Source organism: Uloborus diversus, chromosome 2 (genome assembly GCF_026930045.1).
Source record: "Uloborus diversus isolate 005 chromosome 2, Udiv.v.3.1, whole genome shotgun sequence".
Taxonomy (NCBI): domain Eukaryota; kingdom Metazoa; phylum Arthropoda; class Arachnida; order Araneae; family Uloboridae; genus Uloborus; species Uloborus diversus.
The window spans coordinates 155,907-178,815 of record NC_072732.1 but is presented as its reverse complement, the minus strand read 5'-3'; the positions used below and the strand labels follow the sequence as shown (position 1 = coordinate 178,815).

At 32.6% G+C, this 22,909-nt stretch overlaps 1 protein-coding gene across 1 annotated transcript; it reads right to left on the bottom strand.

Annotated features, from left to right (window-relative positions):
* Nucleotides 1–1,063: 1,063 nt before the first annotated feature.
* On the bottom strand, nucleotides 1,064–22,186 carry LOC129217724 (pyruvate dehydrogenase E1 component subunit beta, mitochondrial-like). Its single transcript, XM_054852060.1, has 6 exons — nucleotides 22,054–22,186; nucleotides 20,625–20,672; nucleotides 15,007–15,114; nucleotides 12,444–12,506; nucleotides 8,766–8,801; nucleotides 1,064–1,207 (listed from the first exon to the last, which is right to left on the bottom strand). Exons 1-6 carry the CDS (start codon nucleotides 22,123–22,125, stop codon nucleotides 1,064–1,066), a joined length of 471 nt encoding a protein of 156 aa, XP_054708035.1. The 5' UTR covers nucleotides 22,126–22,186.
* Nucleotides 22,187–22,909: the final 723 nt, after the last annotated feature.

The following is a 22,909-nucleotide window of genomic DNA, read 5'->3' as shown; positions in this document are numbered from 1 at the left end:
AAAAACTGAAAGTTATTTTAAAAGCCTTGCTTGAATTAATTACAAATATTTTATTTGTTAACAAACATAAGATGGCAACAGTTCAAAATTTTAAATCATTGAGATAATATTTCCGATCATTTCCATACAATTAAAATCACGAGAAATACGCAGACGACAATCTGTTACGATTTATCTTTCTTAGTGTTGCATTAATAAAACTATTTTTATTCGCTAAAAAATCAACACCTCTTGGAGCGATTGGCGTCAAAATTGAACCAAAGTCTGTTTACATATGGATTCACATATATTCCAAATTTCAACCAGAACGTAGCATTACTTCTTGAGATAGGGCACTCACAATGGAAAAAAAGAACGGGCGATTGCGATACCCACTTTTTAGCTGTTGACACCAAAATGAAATCAGCTCTTATACCCACTAAGGGCTACTTGCCGATAAATTTTTCTTTCATTCCGTTCATTATTTCTTGAGATACAGCAGTCACAATTGACGACAAAAAACGTTCTATAGCTCAACCCCCGTTTGAGTTATTGCCACCAAAATTGAATCAGCACTTGTTCCTGTTACTGGCAACATACGGATCAAATTTTGTTTGATTCCGCCAGTTACTTCCTGAGGAATAGCAATCACGCGTAACTCAAAAAACGTCCCATTGCTCCACCCCCTTTGGAGGAATTCGCGCCAAAAACCAATGGGCACAAGTTCACATAGGGGCACATATGTGTACCAAATTTCGTTCGATTTCATGCGGTAGTTTTTGCTGTAGAGCGGCCACAAAAAACTGGTCACACACAGACGTGACACACACACACACACAGACAGACAGACATTTTCCAAAAATAGTCGAAATGGACTCAGCACACCTAAAAACGTTCAAATCCTTCGAAATTCGAAAATTTGCACGAATCCAATACTTTCTTCTATATATTAGATATAGAAGAAAGTAAAAATGAGAAAAATAAGTCTAAAAAGTGTTTAATAAATTGTTTTTTTTTTTTTTTTTTTGAGCTAAAAACATGTAAACACATGAAACGGTCCACCCTTAGCAAAAGATTTTCCCTTTCAGATAGTATACGATTTAATAATGAAAGCGCTCACCTTCCCGGCAGACATGTAGAATGTTTTGGCGGCAGAATTGATGATGTGATCTATGGCCTGCATCGAAAAGTTGAAGGTCATGAACTCGCAGATAGGTCTCAGCCCCGCCTGAAAGTAAAAAGGTCGCCTGAATTGAAATCTGTTCCACAATTTCAATACAGACCTAATATAGCAAAACAAGTGCTGGATTGATTTTCGGCAAAATATTCAATTCGGAAATGAAAATTTGTTTTGAGGGGTTTTGCAGCAAAGAGTGAACGCAGTGCAACACACAAGCAACAGGAGATTAAAGTTTTTTGAAGCTTAATCATATGAGGCAGTGAGAAGCAAAGGGCAAAATTAAAAATTGGTGTTAACCAGTACAAATAGAATGGGAACCTCTCCTCTGTCTTGTGGCAGGAAATGGTACTAGTAGCCCTGGTAGGTGCTGCTCCACAGCATGATTTAGGGAAAAAATTCAATGGACGCCTACCTAGGATGTTATCTTTAAATGCATTTTACTCAAAACTTGAAAATGTTCACATGTTCACTTACATCCCTTTGCTTCTCACTGCCTCATATGTGAACTTAATTATTTTCTTTTGAACTCTTAAAATCAATTTTGCAATGTGCCAAAAAAAAAAAACTAGTATGTTGTTGTCACGCTAAACTTTTCTCCCATATCTATCTTATGAATTCTTGGATGTAACGTGCAATCATAAGCACAAAATTCCGCTATTCGAAAAAGTAAAAATATTTCAACGAAAGGGAAATTTGTGGTTGTAAAGTTTGTTGAGATGTAGATTTGTTTCCAATGTTTTCTCATGCAAATGCGGGGGGACGAATCGGCAACGACGTCTTCTTGCCGATTCGTCAGTGTGACGTCACACACATTTTGCTGCAGCGCTATCATTTTCTTTTCTTATAAATGCTTGCGTCTTTAGTTATAATGGCGAGTTGATCATTTTAAGTAACATGTTTGTGCATGAAGTTCATATTGAACATGATTTTAACCTTTGAATTTACAAATAAAACTAAATGCTTTTAAATTTCTGCCCTGTTTCATTTTTCCACTGCGTAAATCTCTACAAGTAGCATTAAATTTTTGGCGCTGAGGCCTACGCGTGAATAATATTCTTGTGTTTTGAATAGGTAAGGAGTAGGCGATGCATAATTTGGAAGAGATTTGATATTTTGGGAATTAAGATGAGGTTATCCCTTTGAAGTATCCTTTTGAAATTGGTATTTGCATAATCTACTACACCGTTGAGTTTAGTTTTATCAAAGTCTACAAGCAATGGAAACAAGACATTAGGATATTCAGTAAGCTACCGCCCATTAGGCAGAAATACATCAAATACACCGCCAGCTCAGTCATTTCCAGCCGAGGACTGCAGTTTCGTGCTTATTAGCACTCATCGGCCCGGCATAGGAAAGTGACTGAGCTGGAGATGGAAAACCTCTTAAGGAAGCCAAGAGGGCCAAACAAACTGGTAGCTTATATGGAACTAGCAGAGACCAGACGAGTGACCAGAAGCAATAAGTCGAAGCAACAAGTCGAACCGAACCATTGCTCCGGTCACTCGTCTGGTCTAAAGATTATTTTTCACTTTTAAGTTCATTTTGCTACGAAAGCGTGTTTTTTTAGTTTTTTAAACTATTATTTTATTTAAATTAATCTCATTAGCTAGTCAGTGAATGCTAATGAGTATGATAATGATAAAAAATTCGTATTTTGCAACATATATGCATAATCTAATCTATGTAAATATATGTAGTGATATGTAAAAGCGAAATTATTTGCAAATTTCATATTCGAAATGAAAATTTTGAATACGCTGTTTTTAAACCGTGTTCAAAAATTTCTCAATTCTCATTACCTGTTTGAAGATTATAAATAATTTAGGGCGAAACAAGAGGGAGGAAGGGGGGTGGAAATTATATATATAAATCGACAAATTAGGAAGTGACTGAGCTTTGAAGGTGGAAAACCTCGATTTGAACCGAACCATTGTTTCAGTCTCTCGTCTGGTCAGTGCTAATTCTGTATTAGCTACCAGTTTGTTTGGCACTCGGTTTCTTTAAGAGGTTTTCCACCTCCAGCTCAGTCACTTTCCTATGCCGGGCTGATGAGTGCTGAAAGAAACTGCAGTCCTCGGATGGAAATGACTGAGCTAGCGGCAGTGTTGCCAGATTGGGGGAAATTTCCCCGTTTTGGGGAAATCTGGTGCTCTCTGGGGAAATGGGTTTTGAGGGGAAATCTTTGGGGAAAATTTTTTTTCTTGGGGAAAACCAGGGGGAAAAAAATTGTGATTAAATTTGCATCTCGACATCTGCTAGTTACATTTAAACAGCGTTGGTTCAGCTTTGCTCAACTTTATGGAATTTGCATTTCATATTATGAGGAATATTATGCTACGGAATTTGCAGTAATAGTCTTGCATGAGTTACTAGTTTATACGTGAAACAGGCAAAAATAAGTGTGATGAAGAATGTTCTTGGATAGATATATACAAAAATCATACTTTAAATGCACATACATAAGCAGGGTAGTAAATGCGAGTAGAAAAAAAAATTTGGTTATTTCTTATCTCTCGGTCAGGCGCTTGTGTTTATGACTAGTGGCACCGGCACGGCTTTGCCCGTAGTAGAAAATTAAAAGGTATTTTGGTTACCCTGTATATTTACAAATAATGCATGATGAATTTCTCACCGATTGGCTTACCCATGTTACGGTTCAATGTTATGATAGCTTGGTCATTTAATCGTCCATCTTATGATAATTTTGCTCGGGAAAAAGTTCTTAAAATTGGAATAGAAAAAAAATCGAATTTTCGAAAAATCGCTTAAAGGTGTACACTCCCATGCTACAAACTAATTCTTTGCCAAATTTCATGAAAATCGGCCGAACGGTCTAGGCGCTATGCGCATCACAGAGATCCTGACAGACAAAGATATCCAGACAGATACTTTCAGCTTTATTATTAGTACAGACAAAGAAAAATAAAGAAGACAAAGAAAAAAAAAAGCGAAAATGAGAAGAAAAAAAAAGTTGGGGAATTTTATAAGAAAATTTGGCTATTTTGGGGAAAAAATTTTTTTTCAAGAGACAAAAATAGAGGAAGTCGATTCATTTTCTGAAAATATTAGTGGAAAAATAATTTTTGAATTTGGGGAATTTTGGTAGAAAACATCCCTTTTTGGGGAAAAGCTGGAAGGGAATTGGGGAAATCTGGATTTGACCATCTGGCAACACTGCTTGCACAAAGTGAAGCTCGCCAACTCCTTGATCAGAAATACATCCCCAAATCATCTGGGATACGGGATGCTTGACTGTGTGTGGAGTGCAGTCGGGATGTTATTCCTCTCCTTTGCGGCGCGTGTGATGCAATTTTTTTTACCACCCTGTATGAGGAAGCTACTACCCCTCGCCTAAAAACTCTTCCAATATGCATACAAAAGTCATTGCAATCATCGAAAGAACCATTTAAAAATTTTAATTTTAAGCAATTTTTACCACCACTGTACTGTCTGACCACGGATTGTATGGAAAGACAAACATCCGTTTTACAGCCGGAAGTGGACGAATCTATTTTTTTTTTTAGCGATGCCAGCTTTTGGAGAAGCAGAGTCTCATTCAAATAAGCGGAATACCCATAGACTAATAATAAGAGTAGATGGAGCTTTCCCAGACTTGCTGATGAAAACTTGCTCGCCCACGTGACGGTTCCACATTATCATAATGTGGAACGACTAAATTACCAAGTAACCAGAGTTTATGGTAACTTGGTAATTTAGTCGTCCACCTCATGATAATTTTGCACTGGAAAATGTTCTTAAAATTGGAATAGAAAAAGAACAAATTCGAATTTTTGAAAAATTGCTTGAAGGTGCACACCCTCATGCTACAAACTGCAAAAATCAGTCGAACGGTCTAGGTGCTATGCGCGTAACAGACATCCAAACAGAGAGAGAGATACGGAGAGAGAGACTTTCAACTTTACTATTAGTAAAGATAAAAAAAAAAAATAAAGATAAAGACAAAAAAAAAAAAAGTGAAAATGGGAAGAAAAAAAAAGTTGGGGAATTTTATAAGAAAATTTGGCTATTTGGGGAAAAAGCATTTTTTAAGAGACAAAAATATCAGAGAAAATAGATTCATTTTATGAAAATTTTAGTGGAAAAATAATTTTTTAATTTGGGGAATTTTGATAGAAAACATCGCTTTTTGGGGAAAAGTTGGGAGGGAATTGGGGAAATCTAGATTTGACCATCTGGCAACACTGGCTAGTGGTGCATTTCATGTATTAGGATATTGTTTTTCATTCGGTGGTTTAATTTAATCCTCTCTTCTCCGTTAGAAAATTAGTAACTTGGAAAGATTATGTGCAGAAGGTAAAACAAATAGCCTGAGTGTTAAGAAAATGTGTAAAGTATAGTAGTTAGAGCTATCTGAAGGGAAAGCTAACAATTCAGGTTCGTCAACTCCCGTTCGTCTTTCGAAAAGACTCATATGATGCCAAAAGAATTAAAACTTAAAAAATATTTTGTTTTTCTAGTGGCAAAAGAACGTATGCATTTCTAAATTGGATTTTAAAAAAGCAAAATATTCATAAGTTTGACGGCGTTCTCAAACTTTCTACGAGCGAAAACTTTAACACGAGAAATCTCGGCCACAAATATTATTATTGAAGAAAAGAAACGAGGAAAACTTACTTGCAGCTCGCTTCCCGAATTTTTCGTCAAAGTTATTTTTTTTTTTTGGACAGGTTGTTTGGCGTCGTAATCTGAGTAGTTAAAGTAGTCCATATGAATGGACAGTGTCATTTGATTGCCTTTTCCGGCCTGTTCAATGATTTCAAGAGAATAATTTGAGTTCAAGTTCTTAAGCGATTTGTGATTTATTTCAGTGATAGTATCGCCGACATTTAAGTATTTATGAGCAGTCGAAGGATAGGTTCGACTTTCAATTTTTAGCCCCTCGAGCCTGAGAAATGAAAGAAAAGAAAAATGTTAGCACTTAAGTAGGGAGTAAGCACACGCTTGTTATTTTTTACCGCCTTTAATATTAGTTAATATAAAAACCAAATGAGTGGCAAAATTGCCAAAATTTGGTGTATGCGAATGTGAGTGTACACAAGTGTGAGTAGAGGTGGGGAAAGGAAGATAAATCCAATTGAGAAGAACGTACTCGCTTGAAGCGAATGCACACAACCACACGTATGAACCTTAGAGCCGTAATTATAAATGGAGGGAACAAATCCAATCATTGGCTAAGCAAAAGCTGAGGCTACGATTCCAAGTCATGTGACTCAACAACGGCGAATGATTGACACGTTTTGAGGGAAACTAGCGAAATAAACCTGTTTTCTTCCAATGCTTCGCTTTAAAGTCTATCACGTGACTTAAGATCTTTGCTTTACGAAGTCTTCGCCCCCTCCACTTTATCTCTTCTCAGTGGTATGAACCATCGAGAAGTTAAAATGGAGGGAATGAAGATTTTCATACGTGAAGTAAAGACACCAAGTGATAGATTTTAAAGCGAAGCATTGGAAGAAATCAGGTTTATTTCGCTAGTTTCACTCAAAACGTATTCTGACATCTCACCTCCGTGAACTCGAATTTCAGGGATGTAAATTAATGTAAAAAAAGAAGTGAACATGTTTTCATATGCTTAACATGTTCAGATTGTAGCAAAAAAGAAAAAAAAAATCCCTGAAAAATTTGTCTATTAGGCCTCTATTAATGGCAAATTCCTCACCTCCGTGACAGACCTTATCTTGTCATTATTTCTGAGGTGAGAATAAATGATGGAAGAAAAATACATCAATAATAGGCATTCTACCAAATTATAAATTGCCAGTAGATCCTCAAATTTTCCAAGTACTATTTTCTTTCATTCTTACATAAAAGTGTTACGTACTAGAAGTTCCAATTATTTTACTCATAACTAACATAAATAAATAAATGCCTTGTTCACAGAAAAAAAAAAGAAAAAACTTTTAATGTTCAAAAAATTGAGGCTAATTTAATATCAAAGTAGTAATTTTGTTAATTGTGCAAACAATCCGCTATTTTAATGATAAGTAAGAATATAATATTAAACTCTCTTAATTAAAGTACGGCTTCATTAGTAGTTTCAAATGTACGTTAAAAAATAGTACTTAGTAAATTTGAGGATATACTGGCAATTTATAATTTTGGTAGAATGCCTATTATTGATGTATTTTCCTTCCACCATTTATTTTTACCTCAGAAATAATGACATCGATAAGCTCTGTCACGGAGGAGAGGAATTTTCCATTAATATAGGCCTAACGGACACATTTTTCACGGATTTTTTTTTCCGTTGCTACAATCTGCACATGTTAAGCATATGAAAACATGTTCACTTCTTTTTTACATTAATTTACACCCCTGAAATTCAAGTTCACGGAGGTGAGATGTCAGAAGAACCACACTAAGTTTTTGCAGCAAAATCTATCTCCTTGTTTTTGGACAAAAATCTCACAACTTCAGCTATGGCTGAAAATAAACAAGGGGACTTCCCTTGTATCATGGGAAATAAAATTACTGCCACGTGTTAATGAGGAACGGCGTTTTAAGTTTGGGTAACGGAGGTGAGAATTTATTGTGTGACATGACTACTTATCCTTAAAAAAATGAGCTAAAATACAATATTAAAAAATTAAATGTACTTAAACAATTAGTATTTGAGACATTTGTGAAAGGAATAATAAATAAATAAATATTTACTTTTAATTAAACAATTTATTAAGCAACGTAAACAGTCACACCAGGTGTACGACATGCCACGAAGGTGAGAATTTACATGTTGTCAGGGGCGTAGCTAAGGGGGGGGGTTTGGGGACAAACCCCCCCCCCCCCGAAAAGTTAGTCTCAAAAAAAAAAGAGAAAAAGAGAGAAGAGAAAGAAAAAAAAAAGAAGAAAAGGAAAAAATTCCAAGCGATTATATATATATATATATATATATATATATATAAAATATATATATATATATATATATATATAAAAGAAGTAACCCCCCCCCCCCCCCCCCGAAAGTCGGGTCTAGCTACGCCACTGCATGTTGTGAACCAAAAATATACTGAAATAAAAATTATTATTAAAAAACCGTTGGTAGGTTAAAATAGATATATTTTTGATGAAATTAAAAACCATTGTTAGATGAATTGTTCCTTAAAGTTTTTACTGAAAAAGGCATGTGACCGAAAAGTTACACTTTTTGAAGAATGACCCGACAAAAACAGCTTATTTTTGTTTGCCTCGTTAAAACTTAGAAAATGGATAACTAGAGAGTAACATCTTGGCCATTTGAACAGTGCATGGTTCTCACTTGATAAAAAGAAAACTTGAAGTGTCTTTCAAGGAGTTTCCCCAAAGACTTATTTATTTATTTTCAAGGACTCTACAACAAAATAAATAAATAAATAAAAATTTAACGCACTTTCTTTGCACTTTCCAGTCACTGACATTTTAATACTTGATTGTATAGTTTTACAGGAGAAAAAAATGTTCTAATGTTGTCAAAAAACACTTAAATTGAAAAAACAAAAAAAACTTAAGATTTTTCGTCACATTTCCTTTTTTTTTTCCCAATTACATCAGGAGAAAAAAACTATAACTAAATTATTTCCTCTTAACTAAGACAAATTTATTAACTCACCAGAGCCGCCCCAACAGCAATGCCAGCAAAACCTATCTATAGAAAATTTGAAAATAATTAGCTCTCGTTTAAAACATATTCTTTTTTGCACAAATACAACAGCATAACACAAAACTTAATAAATCTACAAAATTTAAGAACTATTTTTGAAACAATAAACCACAAAAACAAGTATTTAGAGTGTGTTTGATTTGCACAGACTATTCATCTAATTAAAAAAATAATTGCAACAACAAACAAAACAGTACAAGTCAATGTGAGCAGAGAAGTTTCAAGCTAAAACAAGGGTTCTCAACCTTTGAGGGTCTGCTTCCCCCTTGGAACACTGATGTGAGCTCACTTCCCCCCCCCCCTTCTTCATACCACCATATGTGATTTCAGAACAGTGCAATCAAAATCTTAAACTGAAGTTAATTGGAATAGCCGAGACTGATTTATTTAGTAAAAATAAAATTCCTTTAAAAAGTTTTAACATTGCTTCACATAACTTTATTTTGATCATATTCTTATCAGAAACCATGAATCAAATGACTAAAATCAACTAAAGGCGGTAGCCGGGTTTCTATGTTAAATCTGCCCTTGCTGCTATTTCGATTCGCACTTGAGGAATTATTTTGGTGTTGAACAAAAATAATTTAGCCAAATTTTCAGCTCTTTATCTCAAACGACCTTCAAGTTTTTCAAAAAAAACCCCTGTTTTTCGATTTTATTTTTTTTTTTATATTAAAATTCAAAATTATTGAATGCTATTTTTTTTTCTCATCTTTAGGAACAAAATACATGAAAAATTGTTAGTCATAATTTTTAAACGAAAAGCCAATTTTTGGTAACGGAAATAAAATTTCGGTATTTTTTTAAATACTTTTCTGAAAAGTGTCACTTACTAAATTTTGTCAGAAAATGTTTCTTATGCTTTTTCTATACTCAAGAATTTTTTTGAATTTTTTACTGTGGTGGAACAATACTAAAAAAAGTTTAAAAGAGATTTTTTTTCATAATTTTGCGTTTAAACAAATTTAAATAGTTTTCTTTGAAAAAAAATTCATTTGAACTAAGTCAGTAAAAAATTGTCTGCTGAGTAAGAAAAACTCATAAGAAATAATTTTTTTTAATCGAAAATACAATCTTACCAGAGAAAAAAACATAAAGAAAACCATAAAAAAACTAAGATCCTTCATAAAGTTAATAGGAGTGTAAAAAAATGATTAAAGAGTTTTTAAATAAATACAGGAAAATCTGTGTGTAACAATACTGTCTATAACAATATTTTCCTTGGTCCCAGCAAAATGTCAGCACCAATAATCAAACTGTCTGCAACAATAACCTGTCTATAACAATTATTTGTTTAAATCCCAACAGTCCTTGTTATAGACAGGTTTTACTGTATTATTCAATGCTATAAATTGCACATAAAGATGATTATATAATTTGTTCATGCTATTTTGAATAATTTTTCAGTCTGGATCCCATAACAATGGCCAATCCAGCTTTTTTCCCCTACTACCTATTTTTGTGAAAGTATGGCTTCAACATACTATTTTTGTGAAAGTCTTTCTTTTTTCTTTTCAACATTTAAAAGAACATCATAATTTTTGAAAAAAAAAAAAAAATTCAATCTAAAATTTTAGTACAAAAAGTGTAAAAGTCATCTACTATTATTTCTAATTGGTTTTATTTTCGGAGGGGACACAAAAAACTTAAGAGATACTAAAAACGCCATCGTATTTCAGTCCAATAGGCTTTGCACTTTGTACAATTCAGGAAATTGTCAGAAAAACCGCCTTTCTGAAACAGATGTCAAAAGATAGCGATGAAATTACGTAAATGCATTTTGGCGAAAAATTGGCTAAAAATGAGTAATTACACTATGAAATAACCGTTACTCAAGCAATTGTGCAGATAAATCAGCTTAGCATTTTATTTTATGAGTAAATTTTGTTTTAAGCAGAGAAACAAATTAAAATGCTCAATTTTCTGAAATTTTTGATTATTTATTATTGTTTTTGCGACTGCCAATTGTCAAAATTAGTTTTGTGAAGCTATCGATTTTATTACTCAATTTTTGTGAAAGTACCAATTTTAAAATAGGATTTTTGTGAAGGTACCAAAAAATGTAAAATCAGTCTATTTTGGGCCCTGCATAAAGACAAAAGTTTCAAATATTAAAGTGATTTTTTTAAGAATATAGACACCGTTTAACATAATTATTTTAAATAACTGACATTAGATATAATTTCAACAATTTATGATGATTTTTTAAGTAAGGTTAGTCTTTGTCACTGTCTTCATTCACAATGACATTGACTTTTTCCACAAATGAACAGACGACTCAGTATTTCAGCAGGCTTTACTATTTTTGCCAAATATTGAGCATGAGACAGAAAATATATGATCGCAGCAATGTGTGAGCAACATCCGGCAATGCGTCTACCACTAGCACAGTCACAATAATACCGAGTGATGTCATTTTCATCGGACTCATAATCAAGAAAGCAACAATATGTGATGATATATTTGACTTAATATGTCGCGATCTCTCTTCAAGTTTCATAATATTAGGTGTGATTTTGACATAATGGAGTGTTTAATCATTTCATCTTCATTCATCGTCTCAGCTAAATATGATACAGATAGAGACATTTGATTTTGAAACATATTTTCAGTCTCATGCTCGATATTTGGCAAAAACAGTAAAGCCTGCCGAAATATTGAGTCATTTATTCATTGATGAAAAATTCGACGTAGTTGCAAATGAAGACAGTGACGAAGACTAGCCAAACTTAAAAAACCATCATGAATTATTATATCAACTATCAGTTATTTAACATAATTATGTTAAACCGTGTCTAAATTATAACAAAGTTATCTTAATGTTAGCTTAATGCTTTCATTTATTCATCGATGAAAAGTCAATGTCATTGTGAATGAAGACAGTGACAAAGACTAACCTTACTTAAAAAATCATCATAAATTGTTGAAAATTATTATATCAAGTGTCAGTTATTTAAAATAATTATGTTTAAACAGCGTCTAAATTATCATAAAGTTACTTTAATGCTTGAAACTTTTGTCCTCATTGGATCAAGACTGAAAAATTATTCCCTAGCATGGACAAATTATATAATTGTCTTTAAGTACAGTTTAGCACTGAATAATATTTATTTAAAATATCTTTAATCATTTTTTTTCTTACACTCCCAATAGCTTCATGAAGGACCTGTCTTTTTTTTTTTTTACGGTTTTCTTTACGTTTTTTTCTCTGGTAAGATAGTATTTTTGATTTTAAAAAAATCATTTTTTACGAGTTTTTTTACTCAGCAGACGATTTATTACCAACTTAGCTGAAATGAATTTTTTGGCACTAAAAAAATATTTAAATTTGTGTAAATGCAAAATTATGAAAAAAAAAATTACTTTTTAATTTTTTTTATATTGTTCCCCCACTTCAAAAAATTCGAAAAAATGCCTGAGCGTAGAGGAGCATAAAAGACATTTTCTGACAAAATTTTGTGAGTGACACTTTTCAGAAAAGCATTAAAAAATATTTAAATTTTATTTCCGTCGCCTAGGGGGGGCTTTGCCCCCCTAGACACAAAAGTCTAACTCTGCTCATGTGGCAGATACATAATTTTAAGCTTTGTTCAGCTCTAAAAAAATTAAAAAGAAAGACAAACTCACTTCTGTGATGGGCGTATCGATAACCCTCTTGTCGCCATATTTTTTCCACAAGCCTCGACTGACCTGCAATGAAATATAAATGTTCATTAGAGATGCAAGCATGCACATATACTACAGTAGAGAACCAATTACTTGGGACCATTGCTCATCCTGAAATCTGTATTCTCTGGGTTTTCTGGATTGTTATAAAGCAATATTTGCCGATTGTTCATAAAACCCAAGTTGCTATAAAAAATAATAAAGCATCTTAAATCATGAAGAAAACTGCAGAATTGCTTATAAATTTTGAAATGCTGAAAAATGACCTAAAAACTTAAAACCCCCCAAGCAGAATGCTACTAAATTTGCAGCGTGTGTCGCAGAACAGATGCCTGAGCTGCAGAACAATTCTGTTCAAATGAGAGGAAAATTCGGACAAATTTTCTGCAGAAATTCTACAGATTTCTATGAAATTTCTGCAGATATTCTGCAAATATCTTTCAACTTAAGATAAAATTTTGCACAAATTCTGCAACGTTTTTTTGATTAAATTAGAAGAAAATGTAAAAATTTTTGGAAATTACGATAATTCGGCAGAAAGCTCGCCAAAAATGTTGAATTCGATAAATCATCTGTTTAAACATTAGATTTACTTAATACTTAAAGAAAACAGCAAAATTTGTACAAAGTTCTATCTCGAGTTGGAAGATATTTGTAGAGTAGAAAATCGGCAGTTTTTGTAGATTTTCAGCAGAAATTTCATATTGCAAATAATATAAAAAGATCCCAATTTTTTTAAAGTTTTTGGTTCCCCTTTTAATTATTTTTCCCTAAATTCTAATTTTTTAGCTGCAATTTTCTCCAAAAACGTATGTTTTGGAAACAGGTCAACAATGAAACACGTCCATCACCAAAATTCTTGGTCTCGTTTGAGTTTTCACTATTCAATCCTTTTGCATCCTAAAAATATTTTAATTATTCAGTAAGTTTTGAAGTTTTTCATTATTTGCTACCCTAACTCGACTCATTTTGTCTATTATTTTAGTAATTTATTAACTTGTTAACATTATTTTTAAATTCTCCTCCATGCCATGTGAAATTAACCAAAAAAATAGTGGTTTGACACCCAGCTTCGAATTTTTATAAATTTTTGTATCTTTGTTTTTTTTTATGCATTTTAGAATGCGTATAAAATATTTTTGGAGAATCTCGATCGGTTTAGATTTCACAGAAATACATAGTAGCAGTGAAGTTTTAAAACTGTAAAAAAAAAAAAAAAAAACCTCCATTATGAAACGATTTACATTTAGTGCGCCCAATTTATGGAAAGGTCACGCTGGTTGCCTGTGTATTCAATGCTTGAAGTACTTGCAGAACAATTTCGATCAAATGATTTTACGTTTCAGAACATCCTCAAGTATTTTGCTTTGGGGCTTAAAACATTCACTAGAACAAAAAAAAGAGATTTCACCGCACTATTCGATAATAAATGTTTTAAAACGAAGAGCAAAATGCAAGAAATGTGCTTATGAACGAAAATGGACGATTTTTTATTATTTAGGAAAGCGGTCGTTTCTGTAAACATTTTTTTAAGGGTTTTGTTTTCGCAATTGTGATACAGTATAACTTCGATTTTAACGATTTCCTCAGTTCAATGATACATTTCACTGGTCTGGATTTGATTGCATTGAATGTCTATACTTCTCGATTTAACGATAACTTTTTCCAGTTTCACAATCATTAAATTGGGGTTATACTGTAGTAACGTACAACTACAGTCGAGCCTCCATATATCGAACTTCCACATATCAAAATTTTCTATATATCGAAATCCCAGCAAATTTCAATGTTCATTACATAGAAAAATTGTTTCTATTTATCGAAAAAATCTCTATGTATCGAAAAAAATTTCGAGACATTCGTAGATTTTTTTTTCCACTTTAGACTGTTTGTCTCATGAAAAATGAAGGTAAGGAAGAAAATTATGTTTACTAAAGGCTACTAAGAAACTCATGAGAAATCTGGGTTTGAGGGGTGTTTAGATAGGTTGCTGCTCCGTTCTGGAGTTCTTAAATTGCCTCAAGTTTATTTCAAATCTTAGTTGTAACCAGTAGCACTGGAAAATCAGTTTCAAGTCATCCCTTTTGTCTGTTTGATTATCGTTCTTAGTCGTTTTAACTGCAGTAAAAATCATTCAAGTTACGTAGATTAATTTTTTACTTTTCTCTCGATTTGTCAAAACGAAAATCCCCCAATGTTGCGAATCAAGTTGAACTGCCGAAGAATGAAGATGTATGAAGGCACAAAAATGTAATTTCTGTTCATTTTTCAGTCATTAACTTACGTTTAATCCGATGCTCGTATAAATTAGAAATTGGGCTTCATGCACGAAAATTAACTTTAATGTTTTAGGAGATTTTTATGATAAAATAAGATCGTTTCTATGTATCGAAATTTCTATATATCGATTTTTTTTCCGGCAATTTGCCACTTCTATATATGGAGGTCCGACTGTAATTAAAACATCATTGGCTCTGTCATTAACTGTTTTCACAAATAGGAACTTGTGGTGGAAAGCACTGACCTTGTAGGCTCCGTCATACATAGCCACTTCCTCCCCCAGCAGAAAGACCCTCTCGTCTCTCTCCATCTCTTCGTCCATGGCCGCATTGAGGGCATCTCTGACCATCACCTTGCACACACAGACACAACAAATTAAACAAATGCCCTAGTCATCATACTCATCGGCACAGATGAAACATTGAGGAAAAATGACAGTTCATTTTAAATCGAAAAAAGTAAGACCGTAGAAAAATGACTCCTTTAAATGTAAGACAAATGTATTGGCATTGGGGTGGTTCAAAAATACATGTAAAAATAAACAGGGTTGGCAAAAACCCGGGTTTTTTTTTAAAAAGTCCATGAACCCAGGGTTTTTTGGGTGTTTTTAAATAAAACACAAAAAAAACAACTAAAGTTGGGTTTTTTAAATAAATGTGGGTTTTTTTGTCTTTTTTTAGGGAAAATGTGAGGTACTTGTAGCATATTGTAGCGTGAGTATATGGACAAAATGCAAAAATTGTCTTCGGGTAAAAAGAGCTGGAAAACTAGCGTTTTCTGAAGAAAAGTATAAAAGACGAAAAACCCAAGAATGGTGAAGTTTCAGATTTTTTAATTTCCATGATTACCAACAGTTAAGGCTAAGTTACTTCTCGAGTGATAAAATCTATTGTTCGTTTTTAATTACTACATTTTTTTTAAATTTTTTTTTGTATTTTACTTTATTGTATTTCATTTTGTTATGCAAAACTACTGTAGAACCTCAAGTAGTTTAAATCCCTTTTTACTGAATTCCAGCTTAATCAAGACATCTCTTTGAATTTTATGTTGCCCGTTTTTCTGTGTACAGAGTAAGAAATATTAATCTTTTTCGTAAGGTAATGAAAATACTGTACCTGTTCAGTTTTCTGTCAACCGTTTGAAAAATCTTTTGAGGGCATCTCTGACCATCACCTTGCACACACAGATACAACAAATTAAACAAATGCCCTTGTCATCATACTCATTGGAACAGATAAAACATTGAGGAAAAATGACAGTTCATTTTCAATCGAAAAAAGTAAGACCATAGAAAAATGACTCCTTTAAATGTAAGACAAACGATTAGGGTGGTTTAAAAATACACGTTAAAAAAATGTTTCTTCTAGATAATGGGGTATCCCTCCATATTTTTAGACTTGTGGATAGTAATATTCTAGACGAATTTTAGCTTCCTATTTCAACGAAAAGAGGGTGCTCAACCCCCCCCCCCCGCCCCGAACTTCACATGCATGGTGAGGGAGGTTAAAGAATACATTGAACTGAAAAAACAATGCTGCATATTATAATATACAAGCATATATGCATTGCAATAAAATGATTATTTACAAAAAAAAACAGCTGGAGAAATTAAATGTTTCTAAACGTGTGGTATTTTCTATGCGACGGCTCATGTTAAAGTGAGGGGTCATTGAGAACCCTCTTAAAATTTAAGTCAGAAGCTAAAACTTTTACAGCATAATACTATTGGTAAGTCTAAAAAACATAGGGGGTGGCCTAGACTCTAATTTTTTTTTTTTTTTTTTTTTTTTTGAACCACTTTAGTGCCCATATTTGAGATACGGGGGGGGGGGGGGGGGGGGGGGGGGGGTCTCCGGCTGCCCGATCACTTCCAAAAGTCAAAGGGTCTTGCCCCTGCGCTTTTCAGAGTCTAAAATTAATGATCAATCCAAAAATAATTTTTTACCTAGTGGATTGATTTATTGCACGAATGTAAAAACCAAATTTTCACAAGTCCAAATAAATAGGAATTTTCAATGTTTTTATTTCATAAAAATTCATTTTTTCAACAATTATCAGGGGAAAAAAAACAGCTTGAGGGTCCTTCTCTAAAGCTCTTTTCATCATTTCAACATCACTTTTGAACCCCCCACTTTATTGGTGCACCAGCTCCCTATATGTGTCATATCAGGAGGGGCTATGAAGAGTTATATGTTTCAAGGCTTTAATTTAAAGCAAAAAAAAAAAAATTATGTTCTTCTTCAGTTTACTAAGTAATAAAAGTAAAATTCATAAAACGTTTCAGTTTTTAAAATCGACCCACTTTTAGTCACTTTAAGGAAATTTATTCTTGTTTTCTTCAGAAGATAAGTGGAAAAATTTTATCTTAAGTACATTGTCATAATTCCATATGTAAAATTAATGAAGATTAAAATTAGAAAAAGTTTTAATTAAAGAAGGTTTTCACAATGGCCATTCATTACTGTTTTGAAAGATATCTGTGTTCCGACCTTTATTTTTAAAAAAATGACTCACAATGTCTACCAATATCTAGAGGGAGGAATGAGCACTTTATTGGTGCTCACAAGAGATGATAAAAACACCATACGACAGTCATTTATCTAGACAGGTCAGGACCAAAAGAATCGAAACCCAGATAATCCGAGCAATATTGATAATTAACCGAAACAAATTCTTAAATATGCAAAATTGTTATTTATCCCAATGAAAAAAAAAATGCTTTCTAACCAGGGCCCAATACAGGCTGATTTTGCTACCGTTTTTCGGTACCTTCACAAAAATCTTATTTTAAAATCGGTACTTTTACAAAAATCAAGTAATAAAATCAGTAGTTTCACAAAAACATCGAAAATTTCGCAAAAATTCGCATTTTAACATATAAAATTTGTTTCCTATTTAAAACAAAACATACTCATAAAATAAAATTATAAGCAGGTTTATATGAACAATCGCTTAAACAGAAACCTTTTTGTGGTATTTTGACTAATTTTTATCTGTTTCACACCAAAGTGTATTTATGCAATATTATCGCAATCTTTAAACATCTGTCTTAAGGAACCGTTTTTCTCAAAAATTTCCTATATTATACACAGTACATAGACCATTAAGCTGAAAATACGATAGTATTTTTTGTACTTCTTAGGTTTTCAGCCCCCTCCCCAAAAAAAAAGAAACCTGTTAAAAATACTAGATGACATTTACACTTTTCGAACTAAAATTTCACTTGTTCCACTACTTGCGTCTAAAATTTCACAAAAACAATGCTGATAAAAAAAATCTTTCACAAAAATAGAATGATGCAATACTTTCACAAAAATAGGTAGCGAGAAAAAAATCCTGGATTGACCCCTGCTAACAAAATGACACGGAATTGTATATTGTCTACTTTACAGCAACCAACAAACTATTGTATACAATACATTACATCGTGCAAAAATAGTTTCTCACATCATTTCTTAACAAAGAATAAGTTCAGTCTTCAGTTTCGAACATCTCTCGGATAATGAAATAACCCGCATATACTTTTTTATGGCAAATTGGCTATCATTTCAGTAGACTCGACTGATCGTAATTTAAAATTATTATTTATATGAATATAAAAAACATCCAAGCATTCACGTCGACATCTTGAATTAAAATTATGTTTTCAGAATCCCGAAATGCAATGCAGGATACAGTCCGAGAACCACTGGATATATTCCATATAACATAACCAGGGGTCAATCCAGGATTTTTTTCTCGCTACCTATTTTTGTGAAAGTATTGCATCATTCTATTTTTGTGAAAGTTTTTTTTATCAGCATTTTTTTTGGGAACTTTTAGAGGCATCCTCATTTTTGTAAAAGACAAGTAGAACTAGTGAAATTTTAGTTTGAAAAGTGTAAATGTCATCTAGTATTATTTTTAACAGGTTTTGTTTTTGGGAGAGGGGGGGAGCTAAAAATGTAAGAAGTACCAAAAATACAGTCGTAATTTCAGCTTAACGGGCTATGTACTGTGTACAATATTGGAAATTATGAGAAAAACAATTCCCCAAAACATGTTAAAAGATTGCGATAATATTGCATAAATACACTTTCGCGAGAAACAGCTAAAAATGAGTTTAAATACCACAAAAAGGTTGCTGTTTAAGCAATTGCTCATATATACCTGCTTAGAATTTTATTTTATGAGTAAATTTTGTTTTAAACAGAGAAACATATTCTATTTTAAAATAGGAATTTTTGTGAAATTTTCTATGTTTTTGTGAAGCTACTGATTTTATTACTTGATTTTTGTGAAAGTACCGATTTCAAAACAAGATTTTTGTGAAGGTGCCGAAAAACAGTAGCAAAATCAGCCTGTATTGGGCCCTGATAACATATTTTCTAGAGATAATTAGATATATTCTAAAGGCATAGTCCAGCATCTATTATCAGATATAGTCCAGTTTTCATTAAATATATCCAAAAAGCATTGCATATATATATATTCCAGAAATCATTCAGAGCTCCCAACTTTTGAAAAACTAAATTAGTAGCAGGGTTTCGAGCGGGGGGGGGGGGGGGGGGGGGGGCAAAACTGAAAATTTAGTTATGGATGCAACAGACGCAATGAATAGTTTTCGCAAAAATTTAGAACAGGGCAAGTAACATTTTACTCCGAAAAAATACTAAAAAAAAATTTAGTTTTTTTTTTTTGGTTCCATTTATTCTGGTAAATTTCTTTTGCTTATTTTTTAATCGACATTTATAATTTTTTTAAAAATGGAAATATTATGTAAATGATTATAATATATAGATATTTAATGATTGAAATTTTTTCTGTGATGATAAAAAAAAGAAAAGAAGAAAATTGTTGGTTTTGGGCATGCTTTCGTAGCATCGTAGTTCAAGGCTGTAGTTTGTAGAAACTAAGATTTTTTCCGTAGCAGTTAGCAGCTCTGGTTATATTCCAAACCCTATTGGATATATTTCAGATGAGTTGGTAGTTTAATTAATCTTAGAAAAATAAAATCAAAGGACAATCAACTACGGTCACGTGAGGACAATAAGCTGATTTCTCAAAGCAATTTAAATTCTACAAATTAGATCAGGGCCCAATACAGGCTGATTTTGCTACCGTTTTTCGGTACCTTCACAAAAATATTATTTTGAAATCGGTACTTTCACAAAAATCAAGTAATAAAATCAGCAGCTTTACAAAAACATCGAAAATTTCACAAAAATTTGCATTTTAAAATATAAAATTTGTTTCTCTGTTTAAAACAAATTTACTCATAAAATAAAATTATAAGTAAGTTTATATGAACAATCGCTTAAATAGAAACCTTTTTGTAGTATTTTAACTAATTTTTATCTGTTTCACCCCAAAGTGTATTTATGCAACATTATCGCAATCTTTAAACATCTGTTTTGAGGAACCATTTTTCTCATAATTTCCTACATTGTATGCAATACATAGACCATTAAGCTGAAATTACGATAGTATTTTTCGTACTTCTTAGGTTTTCAGCTCCCCCCCCCCCAAAAAAAAAACCGAAACCTGTTAAAAATAATGCTAGATTACATTTACACTTTTCGAACTAAAATTTCACTTGTTCCACTACTTCTTTTACAAAAATTAGGATGCGTCTAAAATTTCACAAAAACAACGCTGATAAAAAAAACTTTCACAAAAATAGAATGATGCAATACTTTCACAAAAATAGGTAGCGAGAAAAAAATCCTGGATTGGCCCCTGTAGATTCAGATCAGAGGGACGGATAAAGGAATTTCTACTGTATTTATTTACGAAAGATCTCCCCCTTCCTTTTTCTAGTCAACAAATAAAATGAGGCTACTCTCTGAACAAAATCATTAACATAACAATCAAGTCTATTACCTGAGCTGAATGCTGACTACTGGTAGAGAAAGACGCTAAGGCAGGAACCTATAAAAAAGAGGAGAAATTTGAACCTACTTCAAAATTCATTGTTGAATAAAATCAAATTATAATCAGAAGTAAAAGCTTATCAAACAAAATGAATCATTTCACCAAACCTAAAAAGGTATAACTTTGATATACCCCTACAAAAATTACGCGCCAAATCTGGCACTCCCTACGAACTTTTTAGGGTTGCTGTTTCTTATTTTGGTGTTGCTATTTTAGGTTTTTTCAGCTTTTAGGTTTTTGCTGTTGCCAAATTTAGTATTTTCTTGTATTTTGTACCATTTTTTGAGTGATTTTTTTTTTTTTGAAAGTTTTGTGGCAACAATTTTTGGATTTCATATGTGTTTTAGCGCCATTTCTTTGTGAAGTGATCAAGCAGATTCTGACTTGCTGTATTTTGCCGCAAATCTGGTTGTATTTTCCAATTATATTTTTTTTCTACTAATTATTTTTATCTTTTAGCTTTCAATATGCCTACTATATATAGTGTTGTTGAAAACCAGGTATTTAGCGCCAACGCCAAAAACAGGTATTTTGCTTGGCGAGGAAAAAAAGTCGCCAAATTTCTGATTTGGGGGGGTGTATCAAAGTAGTTCCCAAAAATGTTTTAAGAGTTCCAAAACATTTTCAGACACAGGAAAAAAAAACTATGATGTAAATGCTAACGGTTTCGAAGTAGGTTTGAGTAAAGAATTCATGAATTTCAGAAACAAGATTACTGTAATGCCTCACTGAATTCTCCTCATTTGTCCCAGTTAACACACTGTAGGAAATTTAAAAATACCTATAGTGACTTTCAAAGATGTCTATGAAATCAATCAATGTTAAAATGTAACATTAATAAAGTCGAATTTAATAACAAAAAAAAAAACGGAAGCTTTTAACAAATGGGGTCGTTTTGTTTAATGAATGGGAAAATATTTTACAGGCACTTCGATAACACACTCAAAACAAACATAAAAATTATAATTTATTAACAATTTGAATTTTAATGGTCTAAACTTTGAGTTTTATACTTGTAAATAACACATTAATGTAAAAATATTTACGATATTTTCATATTTTATATGTATTGATTTATATATTGCCTAAACCTGACAATGTTTTCACCGAGTCAATAGAAGAAAAGCATCTAATTTTCTGTCCGAAAAATTTCGAATTATCATCTAAAACATAAATCAAAATAACGAATGATTTCAAAAATTGATATAAAATAGATCTATCCGTGTTTTGAGTGCTGAAAGATTTAACAGAAATTGGTTGGGCAGAAGACATTTATCAGTAACAACTATCACATTGAAAAAAATAAAAAAGATATTTGAAGAAAAAGGTGGAAACAACATATAAAGCTTGTTAAAGTATTCACTATACATTAATATACCTTTGAAAAGTTAGTTCTTTTGGAAAAAGACTGGTTTAAGGAACGAAAAATTAATTTTCGGCACAAATCCATGGTTAAAGGTCTCACCGCGCCGTCCTTCCTAGGTGTTGCCAATCTTCATTTACTATCCTTCGCATTAAATGCAAACTCAGAACAACAGCAGCAGACTGTGGCATTTGAGGGCTCCTCTTCATTAGTGTAGGTCAATAAAGGTCAAACTAGGAATAGCACACTGCGATGCGAAACTGTACGTGCATGGGCGGATTTATGGGGGGTTAGAGGGGGCATTGCCCCCCAGTTTTGGGAGAACTTTATGTAGTAACAACACATCTTCCAAAAATAAAAAATTTTTTTTTTTTTTTTTTCGTTTTTGAATAGTTCAGAAGAGCATGGGTGGATTTATAGGGGGGTGGCAAAGGGGACAATGCCCCCCAGTTTTGGGAGGAGTTTATATAGTAAAAACTTATCTTCCAAAATCTTATAACAAAAAAAAATCATGATTTTTTTTCTTTTTTGAATAGGAAATTAAAGTTTTTTTTTTCTTTTAAACTTAAAATAGCCGTTTCTCATGGGCGGATTTATGGGGGGTCAGAGGGGGCAATGCCCCCCCAGTTTTGGGAGGACTTTATGTACTAACAACACATCTTCCAAAAATTTTAAAAAAAAATCATTATTTTTTTCGTTTTTGAATAGTTTAGAAGAGCATGGATGAATTTATGGGGGGGGGGGGGGCAAAGGGGCAGTGCTCCCCAGTTTTGGGAGAAGTTTAAATAAACAACTTATCTTCCAAAATCTTATAACAAAAAAGATCATGATTTTTTATTTTTTGAATAGGAAATTAAAGTTTATTTTTTCT

Excerpts from the sequence above, each read along its gene's own strand:
- LOC129217724 (XM_054852060.1), bottom strand. The coding sequence starts at position 22,125 with ATGGATTTGTGCCGAAAATTAATTTTTCGTTCCTTAAACCAGTCTTTT. Across the intron at positions 20,673-22,053 it reads AAAGAACTAACTTTTCAAAG|GTTCCTGCCTTAGCGTCTTT; the intron begins GTATATTAATGT and ends TCTTTTTTATAG. Across the intron at positions 8,802-12,443 it reads TCGATACGCCCATCACAGAA|ATAGGTTTTGCTGGCATTGC; the intron begins GTGAGTTTGTCT and ends AATTTTCTATAG.